Raw genomic sequence first — 15,859 nt, 5'->3', positions numbered from 1 at the left:
TGGAGGATATTACCTCCAAAGTCTAGGCAACAAGAGTGACGCTAGACAAATGGATTTATAGCAGTCTAAAAATCTTCTGCATAGCAAAAGAGACAGTCAAAAGAATAAAAAAAAATTTGCAAGCTATCCATCTGATAAGGGATTAATATCGAGAGTTTATAAGGAACTCAAACAACCCAACAGCAAAAAGTCCCCAAATAATCTGATTTTAAAATGAGCAAATTATCTGAATAGACATTTCTCAAAAGGTCTATGAAAAAAAATTTTTGACATCACTAATCATCAGGGAAATGTAAATCAAAACCACAATGAAATATCCGCCCCCGCCCCATAAGGATGGTTAATATTAAAAAAAGACAAAAAATACCAAATGCTGGTGAGGATACAGAGAAAGGGGAACTCTTATACCCAGCTGGGGAATGTAAATTAATATAGCCATTATCAAAACAGTTTGGAGGTTTTTTGAAAAACTGGAAATAGAAATAGCACGATGCACTCAAATGTGAAATGTGAAAAAGTGATCTCATAGGGGTTGAGAGTAGAGTAGTGGTTACCAGAGGCTGGAGAGAAGAGGAGGGGGTGGGGCTGGAGAGAGGTCAATCAGTGGGTACTAAGTTAGGATCAAGAAGTTCTGCATGCTTTTGCATGGTAAAGTGAATATAGATAATTATAGTGTGCTGTCTGTATTTTTAAAAATGTTCAAAGAAGGATTCTCATTAGAAGAAGTACCCTTCACTGGACACCACAAGAGAGAAGATTCAGGGCAGCAAAGGAGAAAGTATTTTCTACGGAGAGCGAGGAAGAACTCTGGGAATTCATAAAGTAGCAAAACTAAGCAGCACGGTACAACACCTAAACCACACAGAGAATCCTAAAGGCCACCCAGAGAAACGTGCAAAGCAATTTGCAACCTCAACCCCCAGCTCCTCAGGTGGGGTCAGGGAACCTAAGGGTGCCCAACATAATGTAAACTGTAAAGTGCAAGCAGCCCTGGTAATAACAGCAGTTCACAGTCTTAACCGGAAGAGAAATAAATCCACGATCTTAAACGGTTTAAATATCCTTTGGGGTTTTGGTCTAAATGCAACTCCTGCACGAGCTTGCTTTAGAGAACAGATTCACTATGTGGTTCGGTAGACACTCAAGGCTTAGAATCAGAAGCTATTTGGACTAAATTGCTCTGGGGCCAGAAAATCCAGAACGGTCACCATTCAGAGGACCCGATTGGGTGGGAGAGGGCACTTGAGACAGTGGTGGCCTCAGGGTGTGGGTGGGTGTCTGACAGGAACCCCAGGAAGCACAGGCTGTGACGGGAAGAGCAGTGGAAGGCACGGGGTCAGTGATCCCATGCACTGTGACAAGAGTGACAATAGTTGCAGTGGTTTTGCACCAGGACCAAGTCCGGAGGCTCCAGGACGCAAGCTCCAGGACAGAGGCTCGCAAATCACCAGTTCCTGGAAACTTTTGCCTTCCAGCGCAGAACACCGTGGTTGGCTCCTCCAAATCCCAGAGGGTGCTGGGGACACTGGCAGCTTGGATGATTGCCAGGCCTTGGGGACACACACTGGAAACCTCAGGCTTGCCTGCATACCGCTGAAACTTGGATGAAAACTGACACAAGGCTCCCCATGCCCTGGGGACCCCTTGCTAAAAACCTGCATCCCCTCAACCCGTCCAGCGTGAAGCTCCGGACATAGCATATTCTGCTCAGTTCGTGTGGAGTGACATGAGAGGATGCACAACAGGCAGCAGCTGAGATCCACTACCCCCAACACCCAACAGAGTCCCAGAGGCCCAGAGACAAGTCATTCTGAGAACCCATGGAAAAGCAATTTCTGACAGTTGAATCTTTTATTATTATTACTGCTATTTTCTTATTTCTCATTTTTTCCTTTTATTAACCACCCCCCAAAACCATACTGGGGATTGAACCCAGGGGTGCTTAACCACTGAGCCACATCCCCAGTCCTTTTTATTTTTTTTATTTTGAGTCTTACTAAGTTGCTATGGCTGGTCTTGAACTTTGATCCTCCTGCCTCAACCTCCTGAGTGGCTGGGATTACAGTAATGTGTCACCATGCCTGACTTTTATTATTCTTTAATTGGATTTTTAAAATATCTCTTTCTCTTCTTCTATCTCATTCTCTTCCTTGCTTTTTTTCCTATTTTCTTTTTTAACCTTTCTCCTGTCTTCCCCTCTTTTTTTTCCCATTAATTTTTTACTCCTTTTTTTTTTTTTTTTGCAGTACCGGGGAACGAACTCAGGGCCTTGTGCTTTCGAGGCAAGCACTCTACCAGCTGAGCTATCTCCCCAGCCCATTTTCTACTCCTTTTAAAAACTGAATTTTACTTTTATCATTTAAAAAACTTTTTAGGTAATTATTATTTTTGCTCCTTTTCTGTTGTTATTAGTGTTGTGCTTGTTGTTCTTATTTTACTGAATTTTTTTAAGTCTGGTTTGTTTGCTGTTGTAATTGTTTTCTTCCTTCTGGGCAGTGGTGGGGATCAAGCCCAGCACCTTGAGCACATTGGGTGGGTGCTTTGCCGCTGAGCTACCCCCCGACTCAACTGAGAAAAATGATACCTTATTATGGCCATGACTGAATTCCACTTGAACTTTGGTGGATATAGAATGAGCTTATAGGATATAGAATGGTGCTTATAGAATGAGCAAGATAAATGACCCCAACCAATGGCCTGACCCCAAACAGGCAAAGCTGGGGGAGGCCTGTTCCTGGACATTCACCTCTGTAGTAATAGCAGAGAGAAATAACACAACTCTCGTGGACAGCACACCCATGAGAGGCCTCAATGTGGGTCACTCCCACACCCTCTCAGACTGTTCATCACTGACAAGTCTGGGGGAATGACCACAGACTCCACTCCATAAGTTGCAGGAAACAGATGGCCGAGAAGCAGCAAGTGGTACTCGGAGAGAAACTTTTATTGTACACAGGCAGGCCCAGAGGAGAACAAATTCCAAATTCTGAGCCAGATCCACAATTTCTCATGACATTTATAAGTTGTTTGGCATCATCTTAGATCTGTCCTATCATTGGGATTCTTTTTCCTCTTTTAAAAGTATTCCTGATCTATAAGGCCTGGTATGGGGGGGGGTGGTCTCTACATAAAGCATGTTTACAGAAATAGAACGAAGAAAGGACTCTTTTTTACAGGCATCTCTTAAATCTCTAGCCTTGAAAGCCTGCACAGGAATGTTTACATTTCAAAAGTCAGACTCTTAGAGTCAGGTTTTTACAATTCAAAAGGTAGGAACCCATGGTTAATTAGGTTTCCTGAAGAAAGGAGGGGAGGAGGACTAACATTCTCCTAATATTACTGTATCCTCTTAGAATTCATTAATCATTTAGAAAATCATTCTTTTGAATTCTTTGTCCAATGTTTCATCCCCTTCGATATCTTTGGAATCAGTTATTTGAGGGTTATGAACTTTAGGTGTCATGTTGACTTTTTAAAAATATTTCTTGTGTTTCTATGTTGAGATTTCTACCATTGTTGGGATGGATTCCTTTTTAACTTTTATGTCAGGACCTTTTTAGGAAGAAACCTTTTTCTTGATGATGTGTTCTGGGATATGGATTTGTTGTGTGTTTTTGAATTTAGTTCCTTATAGACTTTGTAGTTACTTTCCCTGTGGCTCCTTTAGCTGTGATTAGTGGAGTTTGACACAATGCATAGTATGTTGAAACCTGACAGACCCACTTTCTCTCCAAGTCTCACAAGAGTGGAGACCCTCTGATAGGTCAGGCAAATATGGTGTAGATAGCAGAGTGTATGTGAGATGGCAAAACCAGACCCAGTTGTAAAATGAAATTATAAAAACATTATTGTGAGAAACCAATGCCTAAAGAAGTCATGATTAATGAATTCTAAGAGGATACAAATAAACAGCTGAATGAACCAAGGAAGACAATGCAGTATCTAATAAGCAATTTAATAAAGAATAGATTTTAGAAAAGAACCAAACAGAAATCTTGGAAATTAAAAGCTCAGTAAGTAGGCAAAAAACTCAATTGAAAGTCTTACCAATATACTATGTCAAGTGGAAGAAAGAACTTCAGGATCTGAAGACAGGGTTGATAAATTATCACATTCAGACAGCAATAATGGCGGGGGGGGGACAAGGAAAAAAAGAACAGGACATACAAAATTGATGGGACACCATTTAAAAAGATCGTACATACACAGAATTGGAAAAGGTAAAGGAGAAGAACTGCATTCTGAAGGCATAGAAAACCTATTCACTGAAATGATAGCAGAAGATTTCCCAAACCTTGGGAAATACATGCACACCCAAGTACAAGAAGAATTTAGAACTCCAAATAGACATGTCCAGAAAAGTACCTCTCTATGACATATTATAGTTAAACTGTCAAAATTACAGAACAAAGAAAAAAATATTAAAAAACTGCAAGTGAGACACACCAAGTCATATTTAAAGGAAAACCCATCAGAATAACAGCATATTTCTCAGAAGAAACTCTGAAGGCCAGAAGATCATGGAATAATTATTTCAAGTCCTAAAAGAAAATAACTCTCAACCTAAAGTACTATACCCAAAAATGTTATCCTTCAAAATTAGTGAAGAAATAAAGACCTTCCACTAAAAACATTAAGTGAGGGAATTCATGACCACTAAACCAGCATTACAGAAGATACTTAAATGAATCCTACACCCAAAAGAGGAATAAAGTTAAAAGCAATCATGAGAACATGGGAAAAAATAAATCTCACTAGAAGGGTAGTTAAGAATGAAAATTTTGAAAGGATCAAACTAATCAATACAGTAAATCATCAAACTTCTAAGAAGAAAAAGAGGAAGAAATGGGGAGATGATAGACTCAGTTCTGGGTAAAGCAATACTTTATGTTAGTGTTTACCAAGTGCTACTATGTTCTAGGTGCTCTTTGTAGAAGTTGAAGTGTTCTTCATGTATTATCACCTTTAAACATCATAAGAGTTTCAAGAGATAGGCACTGTTATTTGTCATTTTAAAGGTGAGGAAACTGAGGGATGGTAAAGGGTTACTTGGTTCTGGGTCCTTCGACATGAGGGATCACTCTTTCCCTTATACATAGAAATATTGTATAAAACACTTTAAAAATATTAATTGTTTATAAATGAAACTATTGATATGAAATTAAATATTTATAAATTAAATATTTTAAAAACTATCAAGAGCAAAGGAAATCCTCATGTGTCAGAAATAAAACCCCAAAACAGAGTGGACAACTGGATACTTACAGATAAAACAGATCCCAATGAAGGAAAACTTTCAATATAAAAAATTATTAGCCAAAGAAGGAATGATAATTATAAGCTGTGCATGAGGAAGATTCAGGAGACACAATAAATTGGTGAATTGGTATCCCTAAACAATAAAGGAAAATCTGAAAGGCATTATAAATCATTTTAAATGATGAGGGAGAGAAATAAAGAAGTGAGACCACAATGAAAGAACTGAATACTTTAATAACACCTTAATTATTAAGGCACTTATCCAAGGTGACACAATGGTAAGTGGTAGGGCTGGACTTGCCAAGCGTGTGCCCTAGATTTGAAGAGTCTATTGGACATTCCAGGACAGTAGTCGAAGTGGGTTTGGAGAGAGGCAGGGCGTTTAAAGTCTTACCATATTTTTTCTCTCACACCAACACAGAAGAACTTCAGTACTGACTGTGTCTTCCCAACATGGCCACCACCATCTCCCCTCTGCCACTCACCACCGAGGATGTCAGTTCTGAGAACAGCTCCTTCTATGACTACGACTACCTGGATGACGTGGTTTTCTTGCTCTGCAGGAAAGATGATGTCCTGTCCTTTGGCAAAGTCTTCCTGCCAGTCTTCTACAGCCTGATCTTTGTGTTGGGCCTTGGTGGGAACCTCCTCCTTCTCGTGGTCTTGCTCCGTTATGTGCCTTGCAGGCGGATGACTGAGGTCTACCTTCTGAACCTGGCCATCTCCAACCTCCTATTTGTGGTGACTTTGCCCTTCTGGGGAATCTCCGTGGCCTGGCATTGGGTTTTTGGCAATTTCATGTGCAAGATGATGAGCACCCTGTATACCATTAACTTTTACAGTGGCATCTTTTTCATCAGCTGCATGAGCCTGGACAAGTACCTGGAGATTGTCCATGCTCAACCCCTCCACAGGCTGAGGACTCGGGCCAAGAGTCTGCTGCTTGCTGCCATAGTGTGGGCTGTGTCCCTGGCCATCTCCATCCCTGACATAGTCTTTGTACAGATACATGAAAACCCTAAGGGTGTGTGGAACTGTTATGCGGATTTTGGCGGGCATGGGACCATTTGGAAGCTCTTCCTTCGCTTCCAGCAGAATCTCTTGGGGTTTCTCCTTCCACTTTTGGCCATGATCTTCTTCTACTCCCGCATTGGTTGTGTCCTGATCAGGCTGAAGCCCCCAGGCCAGGGCCGAGCTTTAAGAATAGCTACATCCCTGGTGGTGGCCTTCTTCTTGCTATGGTTCCCATACAACCTCACCTTGTTTCTGCACTCGCTGCTGGACCTGCAAGTCTTTGGGGACTGCCAGGTCAGCCACCATCTGGACTATGCACTTCAGGTGACAGAGAGCCTTGCCTTCCTTCATTGCTGTTTTACCCCTGTCCTCTATGCCTTCTCTAGTCACCGTTTCCGCAGGTACCTGAAGGCTCTCCTGGCCACTGTGCTCAGACGGCATCTGGCACCTGGTACTGCCCAAGCCTCTCTGTCCAGCTGTTCTGAGAGTAGCAGGCTTACTAACCAAGAAGAAAGTACTGTCATGAATGAACTTGGGGAGAGGCAGGCTGAAGAAGCCCTTAATGAGGGGATTGAAGGGGATAGTTAAGGCTGAGTGGCCACGCCAGTCTGGAGAGAGAAGATGACACCAACTCAGTTGGTCTCCCTCATATAATAAGGATCATTTCCAGTGAGATGTCCCCTCACCCCTGTCTAGTAAATAAATCTCACTTATTCTGGGAAACCACCCCTTGGTCATCCTGCCCTATGCTTTGGGTGGAGGATGGGTAAAAACATGGGGCATAAACTACTCTGGTTTGGACGAGTATCCCCCAAAGGCCCATGTGCTTAAGGCTCAGTCCCTAAGGTGGTGCTATTGAGAGGTGGAGCCTGTAAGAGATGGGGCCTAGTGAGAGGCACTTCTGTGATTGGGGATGTGCCCTTGAAGGGGATCATGAGAACATGGTCTTCTTTCTCTCTCTCCTTTTTTTCCCTTCATAGATCATGGGGAGAGCAGGTTGCTCTGCCATATACTCCCCACTATTAACTCTGGTCCACTAGAGGTCCAGAGTAATGTTCTGCCTGATTTTGGACTGGAATCTCCAAATTGGGAGTCAAAATAAATATTTTATATTTTTAAGCTCATTAGCTCAGGCATTTTGTTATAGTACCACCAAGCTGACAATATAGAGACTGATTATAACCTACCATTTCCCTTGCCTTGGTGCTTCATTTAGGGATGGGCATATGATCTAGGAATAGCCAGTAAAATATGATGCAGCTAGAACATTCTAGAAACAAAGTATGAAACTGAAGATGAGGAGGGTATGAAGTCTGGAGCTGCTCCTCATAACCCAAACTTTGGAAAGTGAAGGGGATAGCACAAGTGAGTGAGCAGTTCCTGGGAACAGCATCTGTGTCTCAGAATCAAGGCAGGCTGCCACTTATCCCAATCCTGGATTTGAGAGTTACATGAACCAATAAAGCCCTTCCCAGTGTAGGCTTGTGGTTTTTTTTATTTGGGGGAGGGATACTTTACTGGGGATTGAACTCAGGGGCATTTGACCACTGAGCAACATCCCCATCCCTATTTTGTATTTTAGTTAGAGACAGAGTCTCGCTGAGTTGCTTAGTGCCTCACTTTTGCTGATTCTGGCTTTGAACTTGCCATCCTCCTGTCTCAGCCTCCTGAGCCGCTAGGATTACAGGTGTGCGCCACCGTGGCCAGCCTGATGGATATTCCCTACCTGAATGCTTTTCTCTTCACCTCTCCCATGGTTGCCATCTTCTGCCCCCTGACAGGTCCATTGAGAAACCTTTCTCTAGGGAGCCCCCAAGCCCACAATGACACTCTTCTTTCAGGAGCTCCTAAAGGGCTCAGCATTTCCCCCACCTCAGAACCACCACAGCCTGCCCACATCTTGAAATTTCTGTCTTGCAGAACTAAACATAGAACCTGGGACACAGGAAATGAATCATCGAGGAGGATGGGGGGAGGTGACTGGGTGATTAGGTGACTGGGTGACAGTAAGTGCTACGAGAATAGGGACTTCACCATGTGAAAAATCTACCCTCCATGCTGCTACCAGTGCCGCTCATGGTGTAGTAAAGGCTCACTAAGTACTGTCTTCCTCTTATGTTTTCCTCCTCCTCTTCCTCCTTCACCTCTTCTTCTTTTCCTCTCTTCTTTCTCATCTGTCATCTATCTATCTATCATCTATCATCTGTGTATGTCTTTCAATTTCTTATTAAGTACTATTTTGAATGAGTGGCTAATGAACTGAGCCACAGTGAGGATTCTACCCACTCTTTCTTCTCTTCCCCTGAGCTTTGGGTGTTCCTCTCATGGCGCATGGGTTGAGCCCAGCGGCTGTTTGATGCTGCCTGAGTTGCCTCTGGTACTTCTCCCCCCTCTGCCTTTCCTGCTCCATCTCTTTCAGCCCTGGTGCCTTCAGTTCTCTCTCTCTCTCTCTCTCCAAGGCTCCAGATTCTCCACTGTCCAGAAGGACTCCAAGCTTGCTTAGTCCCCTGGGAAATGAGGTGGAAATCTGTTTGAGGACGTGGAGGATGGCATTCTATTTTAGAACTCCTGAAATCTTGCCCCACAATGGACTTTTGACCTGCTCACATGCCGGCAGTGCGGATGAGATGCAGCTTGAGCTTCACCAACAGGGTATAGGTATACAGAGTCCCTACCTTTGTGCTCATGATGCACAGATTAGATGGAACAAAGTATGCCAGATAAGGGACACTGGCAGGGCTTGTCACCAGCACTGGCTTGGATGTGTAAGGGCCTTAGCCTCTGAAGTCTGTGTGCATGTATCTGAGTTGACATGCCTGACTCTGTACCTTTGCCCCGTCTCACTGTCTTAGGTGCTGTGTACCTAAGCTCACCAGCTATCACCACCCAGGCCAAGACAGAGCCTTCTCCATCTTGACTTTACTCCCCAGACTGGTTCCTCTTCCAGTTTTCTGTCTTCCCAAAGGTCTGACAAGACCTTTGCCTCTCCTATTTCACTCTCCAAACCTCCTCCAGGGGGTCTCAGAAACCCACCCGTCTCAATTTCCCTGACCCTTGGGCTCTGAGAAAAGTTGAATTCTTCCCTAGGGCTCACTCAGGAGAAAGTGCAGGAATGGCTTTGCTGTGGGCAGGGCTGCTGCCACCCTTAATTCCGTGCAGTGTGATGTGTGTGACCACAGCAGTCACTCAGTAAGGAAAAAACATCTCTTTTTCTCTCCCAGGTGCCTGGAATTCCACCACTAGAGAATCATATCTGATCTTGTTTTGTTATAAGCGATCTTCAGAGAGAATACATTTTCAGGCTTTCCTCTGAGGTCCTGATGAAAGGGAGAGAATATTTGGTGCAGAAATGAGGAACTGGGGGTCAGAACTGCTGGGTCAGGGCAGGTGATGACTAGATGCATCTTTGGGGGTCTTAGTGTTTCTACTACCTCAGGGCCTCTGCCAGGACAGTCTCCAGCAATCCTCATGCAGGGGGCACAGAACCAAAGGTGTTCCAGCCCCACTGCCCGCCCCAGCCGCCAGCAGGTGAACATGGGCTCCATCTGCACACCCCAATGTGGGGTGTGCGCTGTGTCCTGGGAAACCTACTGTTTCCATTGCACATCCCTGACTGTGGGATGGAGCGCTTGCATCTGCCTTACACCTAACCCACTGAAGTTTCCCTTGGCCCCAAGCATACCTTCTGGGCTCTCAAACAGGACACAACGTCCATGAATTTCCTTGAGATCTGCATATGGTCACTCCCAGTCGAGACCATTTAGTCCTGAGTCAGTGGACTCAAGCCCTTCGCTGTGTCCCAGCCTATCCACAGGCCAAGCTCCTGCTCCGTATTCCCCTGGGTGTGGGGAAAGGGAGGGGATATGGCACTGAGATCTGACCAAGGCCAAGGAAGCTCCCTTGTCCTCAACTCTCCACCCTCATCGGACACAGGGCCTGGTTGCATGGGGAGGTTGTTAGTAAATCACCCACAGATGGCTTCTGATTTCCTGTTCCCTTCTCCTTCTCCTGTATCCCCTACACAACCCCTCTCCTTGTGCTCCTGGCCTTTGTGAAATAGCCTGTCCTCCAGGCAGACATCATCATTTGGGGGCAGCTAAACCCAGAGAAAGGCAGGCCCTGACCCAGGGTCACACAGCTAATTGGGGAAGAAACCAGTGGGAGATGTGGGATAGGCGGGAGAAGCCTGTTGGCTGGACCTTGCTGTGAGGTTCCATGCTGCCTGGGCCCACCTTCTCCAGGTCCCTCTATCCAGCTCCCACAATTATTCCTCAATCTGTCCCAATTCTAGATGGCTCTGCTATTAGACAGGCAACACCCTTCCACTCCTCCTGGCCATGATAAGCATGCCTCCCATGGGAATTGCCTCCATTTCATTTATCAGAAAGTTGAGGCCAGGGAGGGGCAAGAAGTGACTTGAAGACATAAAGTAAAATAGCTGAGACTGAAAGGATGCTAGCATTTAATCTACATTTGGAGAATTGAGAATCAGGCGAATGGATGAGATACCGTGCCCTGATGGCTCCAGTCAGGGACAGGAGAAGGCAATCAAGACACAAAGCAATGACACATCATATACGTGCTGTGCTACTAGTGGTGCTAGGGAGCCCAAGGGTACAGAGGTCATTTCTGGGGTGGGGTGGGTGAAACACAGGAAATCTTCTGGAAGTAACTGACACTAGGATTAGCAGAAGAAATACTTCTGCTTTAGAAATGATTCCATTGGAAAAAGTTGAATTTCACTGGATGGAGAGAAATTTGGGGACCAAGTATGGCAAAACTCAAATGTCCGTTGTGTGGAGGTAATGGGGAGCCAGGAAAGTAAAAGGGTGGCAGTCAGAGGTGCTTTTAGAAAAGGGCCTCTAGTGGCTGTGTGAACCAAGGACAGGCAGGCCTGGTGTAGAGAGAAATGCAGAAGTGTAACCAGAGTCCTAAGCTTGGGCCTCACTTACCCCAAAACCCAAATGGGAACAGGAACTCTCATCAGTACAACCATATTGGGAAGACCACTAAAACCAAGCGTTTGGGGTGCTGACATGAACTTTAGGTTTAAATACAGGAAGAACTGGGTCATAGGGTGAGAGGTGTGCAAAATTAAGTAGTCTTGGTCAAACTGTGGTCTGGCTGATCATTATCTCAGTTCTGGTTCTGTGAGGTGGCTCTGAAAAAGTCCTTTATTAATTGAGGGGGCAATCTCTATCTGCTTCACAAGATTTTTATCCATCAGACGTATGATCCTGGAAGGGGGAAATTCATTTTCTATGAGATAATTGCTCCTAATTGCTGGGGATAGTTTTATCAGAGGGTGATCTGCCTTCGAGGCTCTGCTGTTCCTGGAAGGTGTAGGGTGATGGGAGACTTCTAGTTTCCACTCCAGGAATCTGGAACAGGTTATTGTAAAAGCTGTCCAAGTGTAGAGTGTGTGCCAGGCTAGCTCAGGCGCAGGTAAGAGCCGACGGAGCCATAACCCAGGCCCCGGGAGTTGGGTAAAAGCAGGCTTGTGGCGAGCAACCTGCAAACTCATTTATTGCAGGAAAAACCATACATTTTATAGACTTTTAACCCAATCACAATGTGCCACGGGGGATCAGACCACCAGGCCCCTATACAGGTTCCCTTGGTAACACTAGGTAAATTTGGGGGCAGTTGTTTACATTCCTAGGTGGTCAGAGTGGAATGCTCCTCTCTGCAAGTTTACACACTTGAGACATTAACTGCTGCGGACCAAGAACTAGGATTTCTCCCAACAGTCCAAGACTTTTAATGTCCCTTAAAGTCTTTAAACTACCCTAGTATATCTGACTTTGATGTCTTCAGTCTTGATAGGGGAGGATTACTAGCTTTGGATGAACACTCCTTAAATATTTACATGCCTATATACAGAGCAGAGCAGGAACGAGACCCAAAGTTTAAGGTAATAAAAGAAACACACAAAATGAAAGCAGAAATGCCAAGCTTTTATGCTGCTTTCAGTTACCCACTGAGCATCTGCAGGTCCAAGTGAAAAGTGAGTGCTTTCAGCAAAAGCAGCTTCTAATTCTCTGTTATAAAGTCACAGGTCTAAGAATTAGCTGTGGGCCAGGGGAAAGGACACATTTCAGGGCCATTACAGGGGATTGAGCTGACTGGACAAGGGCCCCACTATATGTGGAAGAGAGCAAGAGAGGATAAGGGCGTGCTTTTGGCAATGGGGTGTGGAGGAAAGTCCCGAGCAGAGAGAGGCAGGGAAATCAGGAGGGAGTGGTTCCGACAGTGCTTAGGAGAGATGCTTAGACAAGCTGGATCAAAGGTTGTGGGTCCCCCATGGGGAGATGGATGGTGAAGGGGTAGAGAAAACTCCGACTTAGCAATGGTTGTGGTAACTAAGGGAGGACTGAAATCACCCTAGGGTGGGGATGTACAGAGGAGACGAGGGCGGCAAGGAGGGACCTAGAATAAGTCCTACATCGAAGGCAGTGTTTCTCTAGAACTACATCATAGCCACCGGTGACTACCGAGTGGCTATTTTGGATTGAGGAGTGCTGCCCGGGTAAAGTACTACCAGGTTTTGATGCCAGGACAAAGAAAGGGATGTAAATTATTTCATTAATTTTTTAAAAATTGGTCACAAATTTAAATGTGAGTTCTTTAGATACATTGGGCTACATAAAACATATGAAATGAATTCTACCTTTTGTATTTTTGAAGAATATGTCTACTAGGAAATTTAAAATTACACATGTGACTTGCCTCATATTTCTATATGACAATACTGTTCTAGAACCTGAGTTCCAGGGCCGGGACGTAGCTCAATGGCAAAGCGCTTGCCTCCCACAGTGAAGCTCTGGGTTAGATCCCCAGTTCCAACAAAACAAAACAAAACAAAAAAACCCAAAACCCATCACCCCACCCCCGATCCTGAAAAAAACAAAAATCCCCAAAGAACCTGAGTTCCCACAGGATGTGGAATAAGTGTTGTGGCACAAAATGGGGTGAGAGTTCCATGTTTGCAAGATGCCTAGTCAGAATAGGAGCCGGTTTCTGTAGACAGGGCTACTCAAGGCAGGCACCATCTCTCCAAACTGAATTGCTCTCAGATATTTCCCCTTCCACTGGACTTCCTGTGAGGGGAGGGCTCTGCAGAACCCGTTGGGAAAGGTGGTGTTTTAAAGGAAGAGTGGTAAGCCTGTGAGATGGCTAGGAGGTCAGACAGCAAGGACAATAGGATAGAGGCAGAGGTCCACAGAACCAGAAGGAGGGGTAGTCAGAGAGGGCCTGGAGCTGCAGAGGAGTGAGGAAAGGTGGGAGACCACAAGGGGTCCCCCTCTTGACTGTCTTGGCAGAGTTCATTCCATAGGCTTCAGGCGGTATCGAAAGCGCACGTCGTGTTTGGGCTGTGTTGTGCCAAAGCCCCAGCGCTGTGGGTCCCTAGGGGGAACAGCTGTGTCAGGGTCCACCAGCTCCAGGTCAAAATATGTGACCATGAGCAAAATAAAGAGCTTCATCTCACTGAGGGCAAAGAACCTACCCGGGCAGATGGAGACACCTGAGCCCCAAGGCATGTTGTAGTGGTGGATCTTCTTGCCCTCCTTGTAGAAGTCCATTTTTCTGCTGCCGTTGGGGTTTAGGAATCGATCATACATGAAGGTAGTGGGCTTGGGGTGGATGTCAGGGTCCATTTGCACTGAGAGGTAGGGGAAGAGAGCCACTTTATCTCCGTGACGGAGCAGGTACTCTTGTCCATTGGACATCTTCAAGGTATAGTCTTTCTGCACTACCCTGAGGAGGGTGGGTGCAGCCGCCAGACGCAGGGTCTCCTCCATCACGCTGTTCAGCACTGGGGTGTGTTGCAAGACACTCAATTCGAAGGTGAAGAACTGGTTGGCTTCTAGCCTGGCTTCACCCAGGACCTGAGTGGCCTCCTTCCTCACAGCCTGCATGGCTTCTGGATGCTTCAGGAGGAACAAGAGAGCCCAGAAAGAGGTTGGCCCTGTGTTCCCTTGGGAGGCCCAGAGAATCATGAAACTGAACTTGTCCTGCATAGCTGGGTCCATTCCCTGCTCCCTCAGAAACTGAAGCATGTAACATAACCAGCTGCTCATGCCATCCTTCTCCAGGATGTGTTCCACAGAGAGTGTCTTGTGAAAGAGACGCTGAAGCCGGCCCATTTCTAGCCACTCCCGGGGCCCCAGCAGGGAGTAGACAAACCGTGGAAAAAGACAGTCAAACCTGCGGAACTTCATGAATGTCTCTTCTGCCTGTAACAGGTCCTGTGCCACGTTCTTTGTGTAGCCGAACAAGCTGAGGTAACCGGCCTTGAACAAGGTCCTGTAGCAGAACTGAAAGAGGCCATCCTCATGCCAGAAACTGGCATCCAGACTCCAGCCTTTGGGCCCCAGCATAATCAAGGACAGGCTGTTCAGCATGACCTTATTGAGATCCTCCAAGCCATCTCCCATCAGATGCTTTGTACTGGCTGAGTGCAACATATGGTGGTCCCCCTCTATTGCCTCGTATCCAAATACCTTTAGTACCAGCTCTCTGGCATACTGCACAAAATCTAGTTTTCTCTCTGTGTCCTTGATGATGGGTCCAAAGGAGAGGGGGTCCATTACAAAGGTGAAGAACTGGCCCCCTAGCTGCACTGTAAAAACATCCCCATGCTTGGCCCGCATTCCCTTTAAGAATTCAAACATATTCTTCCGGAAAGCTATGGCATGGCCCAGCCAGGGCATAGAGCCCTTGTCCAGAGGAGGTTCCTGGGGCCTGCGTCGTCGGAGCAGCCCTGGAAGACACAGGTATCCCACAAGGATCACCAGCAGGGCTCCCAGCACTGGACTCCAGAGTACCATGGCTATGCTCCTGCAGGCTAAGCTCTGGTGCTCTCCGGATGCCAGAAGAGTTTTGTGAAGCTTTCACAGGTCAGGAATGCAAAGGTCTATCCACCTGAACCTTGCTCTGTGGATGAAAATTGTGGTAAATAACCCTAGTGAGCTAGCACCTGGGAAATATATGTACCCCTGATTTAACACGTGACTGAGTCTGATCAGGTGAGGAAGGAGGAGGGGCCCAGAAGGAAGCTCAAAGAGAAACCTCCAGTTATGATCACAGCCTGCTTACCAGCTGCACCCTCTACTGTGAGCTGCCTTGAGTACACGCCTACCTCCATGACCTATTGACCATACATGTTGTGTTAGTCATCTTTTTGTTACTGTAATCAAAATAACTGCCAAGAACAACTTAGAGGAGAGAAAGTTTATTTTGGGTTCATGGTTTCAGAGGTTCAATCCATGTCATTGTTTTGGGACTGAGGTGAGGCAGGACACCCTGGTGGAAAGGCATGGGGGAGGAAAGCTGCTCAGCTCATGGGAGCCAAAAGCAGAGAAAGAAAATGAAGTGCCAGGGACAAAACATAAACTCCAAAGTCCTACCTCCAATGACCTACTTCCTCTAGCCACATCCTACCTACTTACAGTTACCACATGGTGTAATAATTCTTTCAAAATCATTAATCAAATGAGTTAATCCAGTGATTAGATTACAGCTCTCACAATCTAATCATTTCCTCTCTGAACATTCCAGCATTATCTTACACATGAGTTTCCAG

The 15,859-nt window shown here is 45.6% G+C and overlaps 2 protein-coding genes across 7 annotated transcripts in view; one reads left to right on the top strand and one right to left on the bottom strand.

The window, feature by feature from the left end:
* Positions 1-7,742, top strand: part of Ackr2 (atypical chemokine receptor 2) — a 53,782-nt gene extending 46,040 nt beyond the window's left edge. For all 6 annotated transcript variants that reach the window (XM_047532090.1, XM_047532085.1, XM_047532088.1 and 3 more), the window contains one exon: positions 5,681-7,742. In XM_047532090.1, the coding sequence (XP_047388046.1) occupies positions 5,713-6,861 (1,149 nt within the window). In that variant the 5' untranslated portion in view covers positions 5,681-5,712 and the 3' untranslated portion in view covers positions 6,862-7,742. The remainder of the gene's footprint in view (positions 1-5,680) is intronic.
* Positions 7,743-12,229: 4,487 nt separating this feature from the next.
* Positions 12,230-15,104, bottom strand: LOC124969104 (7-alpha-hydroxycholest-4-en-3-one 12-alpha-hydroxylase). Its single transcript, XM_047531932.1, has one exon. The coding sequence runs from the start codon at positions 15,102-15,104 to the stop codon at positions 13,599-13,601; it is 1,506 nt and encodes a 501-aa protein (XP_047387888.1). The 3' UTR covers positions 12,230-13,598.
* Positions 15,105-15,859: the final 755 nt, after the last annotated feature.

The sequence above is a fragment of the Sciurus carolinensis genome, chromosome 17, assembly GCF_902686445.1.
Source record: "Sciurus carolinensis chromosome 17, mSciCar1.2, whole genome shotgun sequence".
NCBI lineage: Eukaryota > Metazoa > Chordata > Mammalia > Rodentia > Sciuridae > Sciurus > Sciurus carolinensis.
This window is presented reverse-complemented; position numbering and strand designations above follow the sequence as displayed.

What these genes read in the sequence shown, in the direction of transcription:
- LOC124969104 (XM_047531932.1), bottom strand. Translation starts at nt 15,104, where the DNA reads ATGGTACTCTGGAGTCCAGTGCTGGGAGCCCTGCTGGTGATCCTTGTG.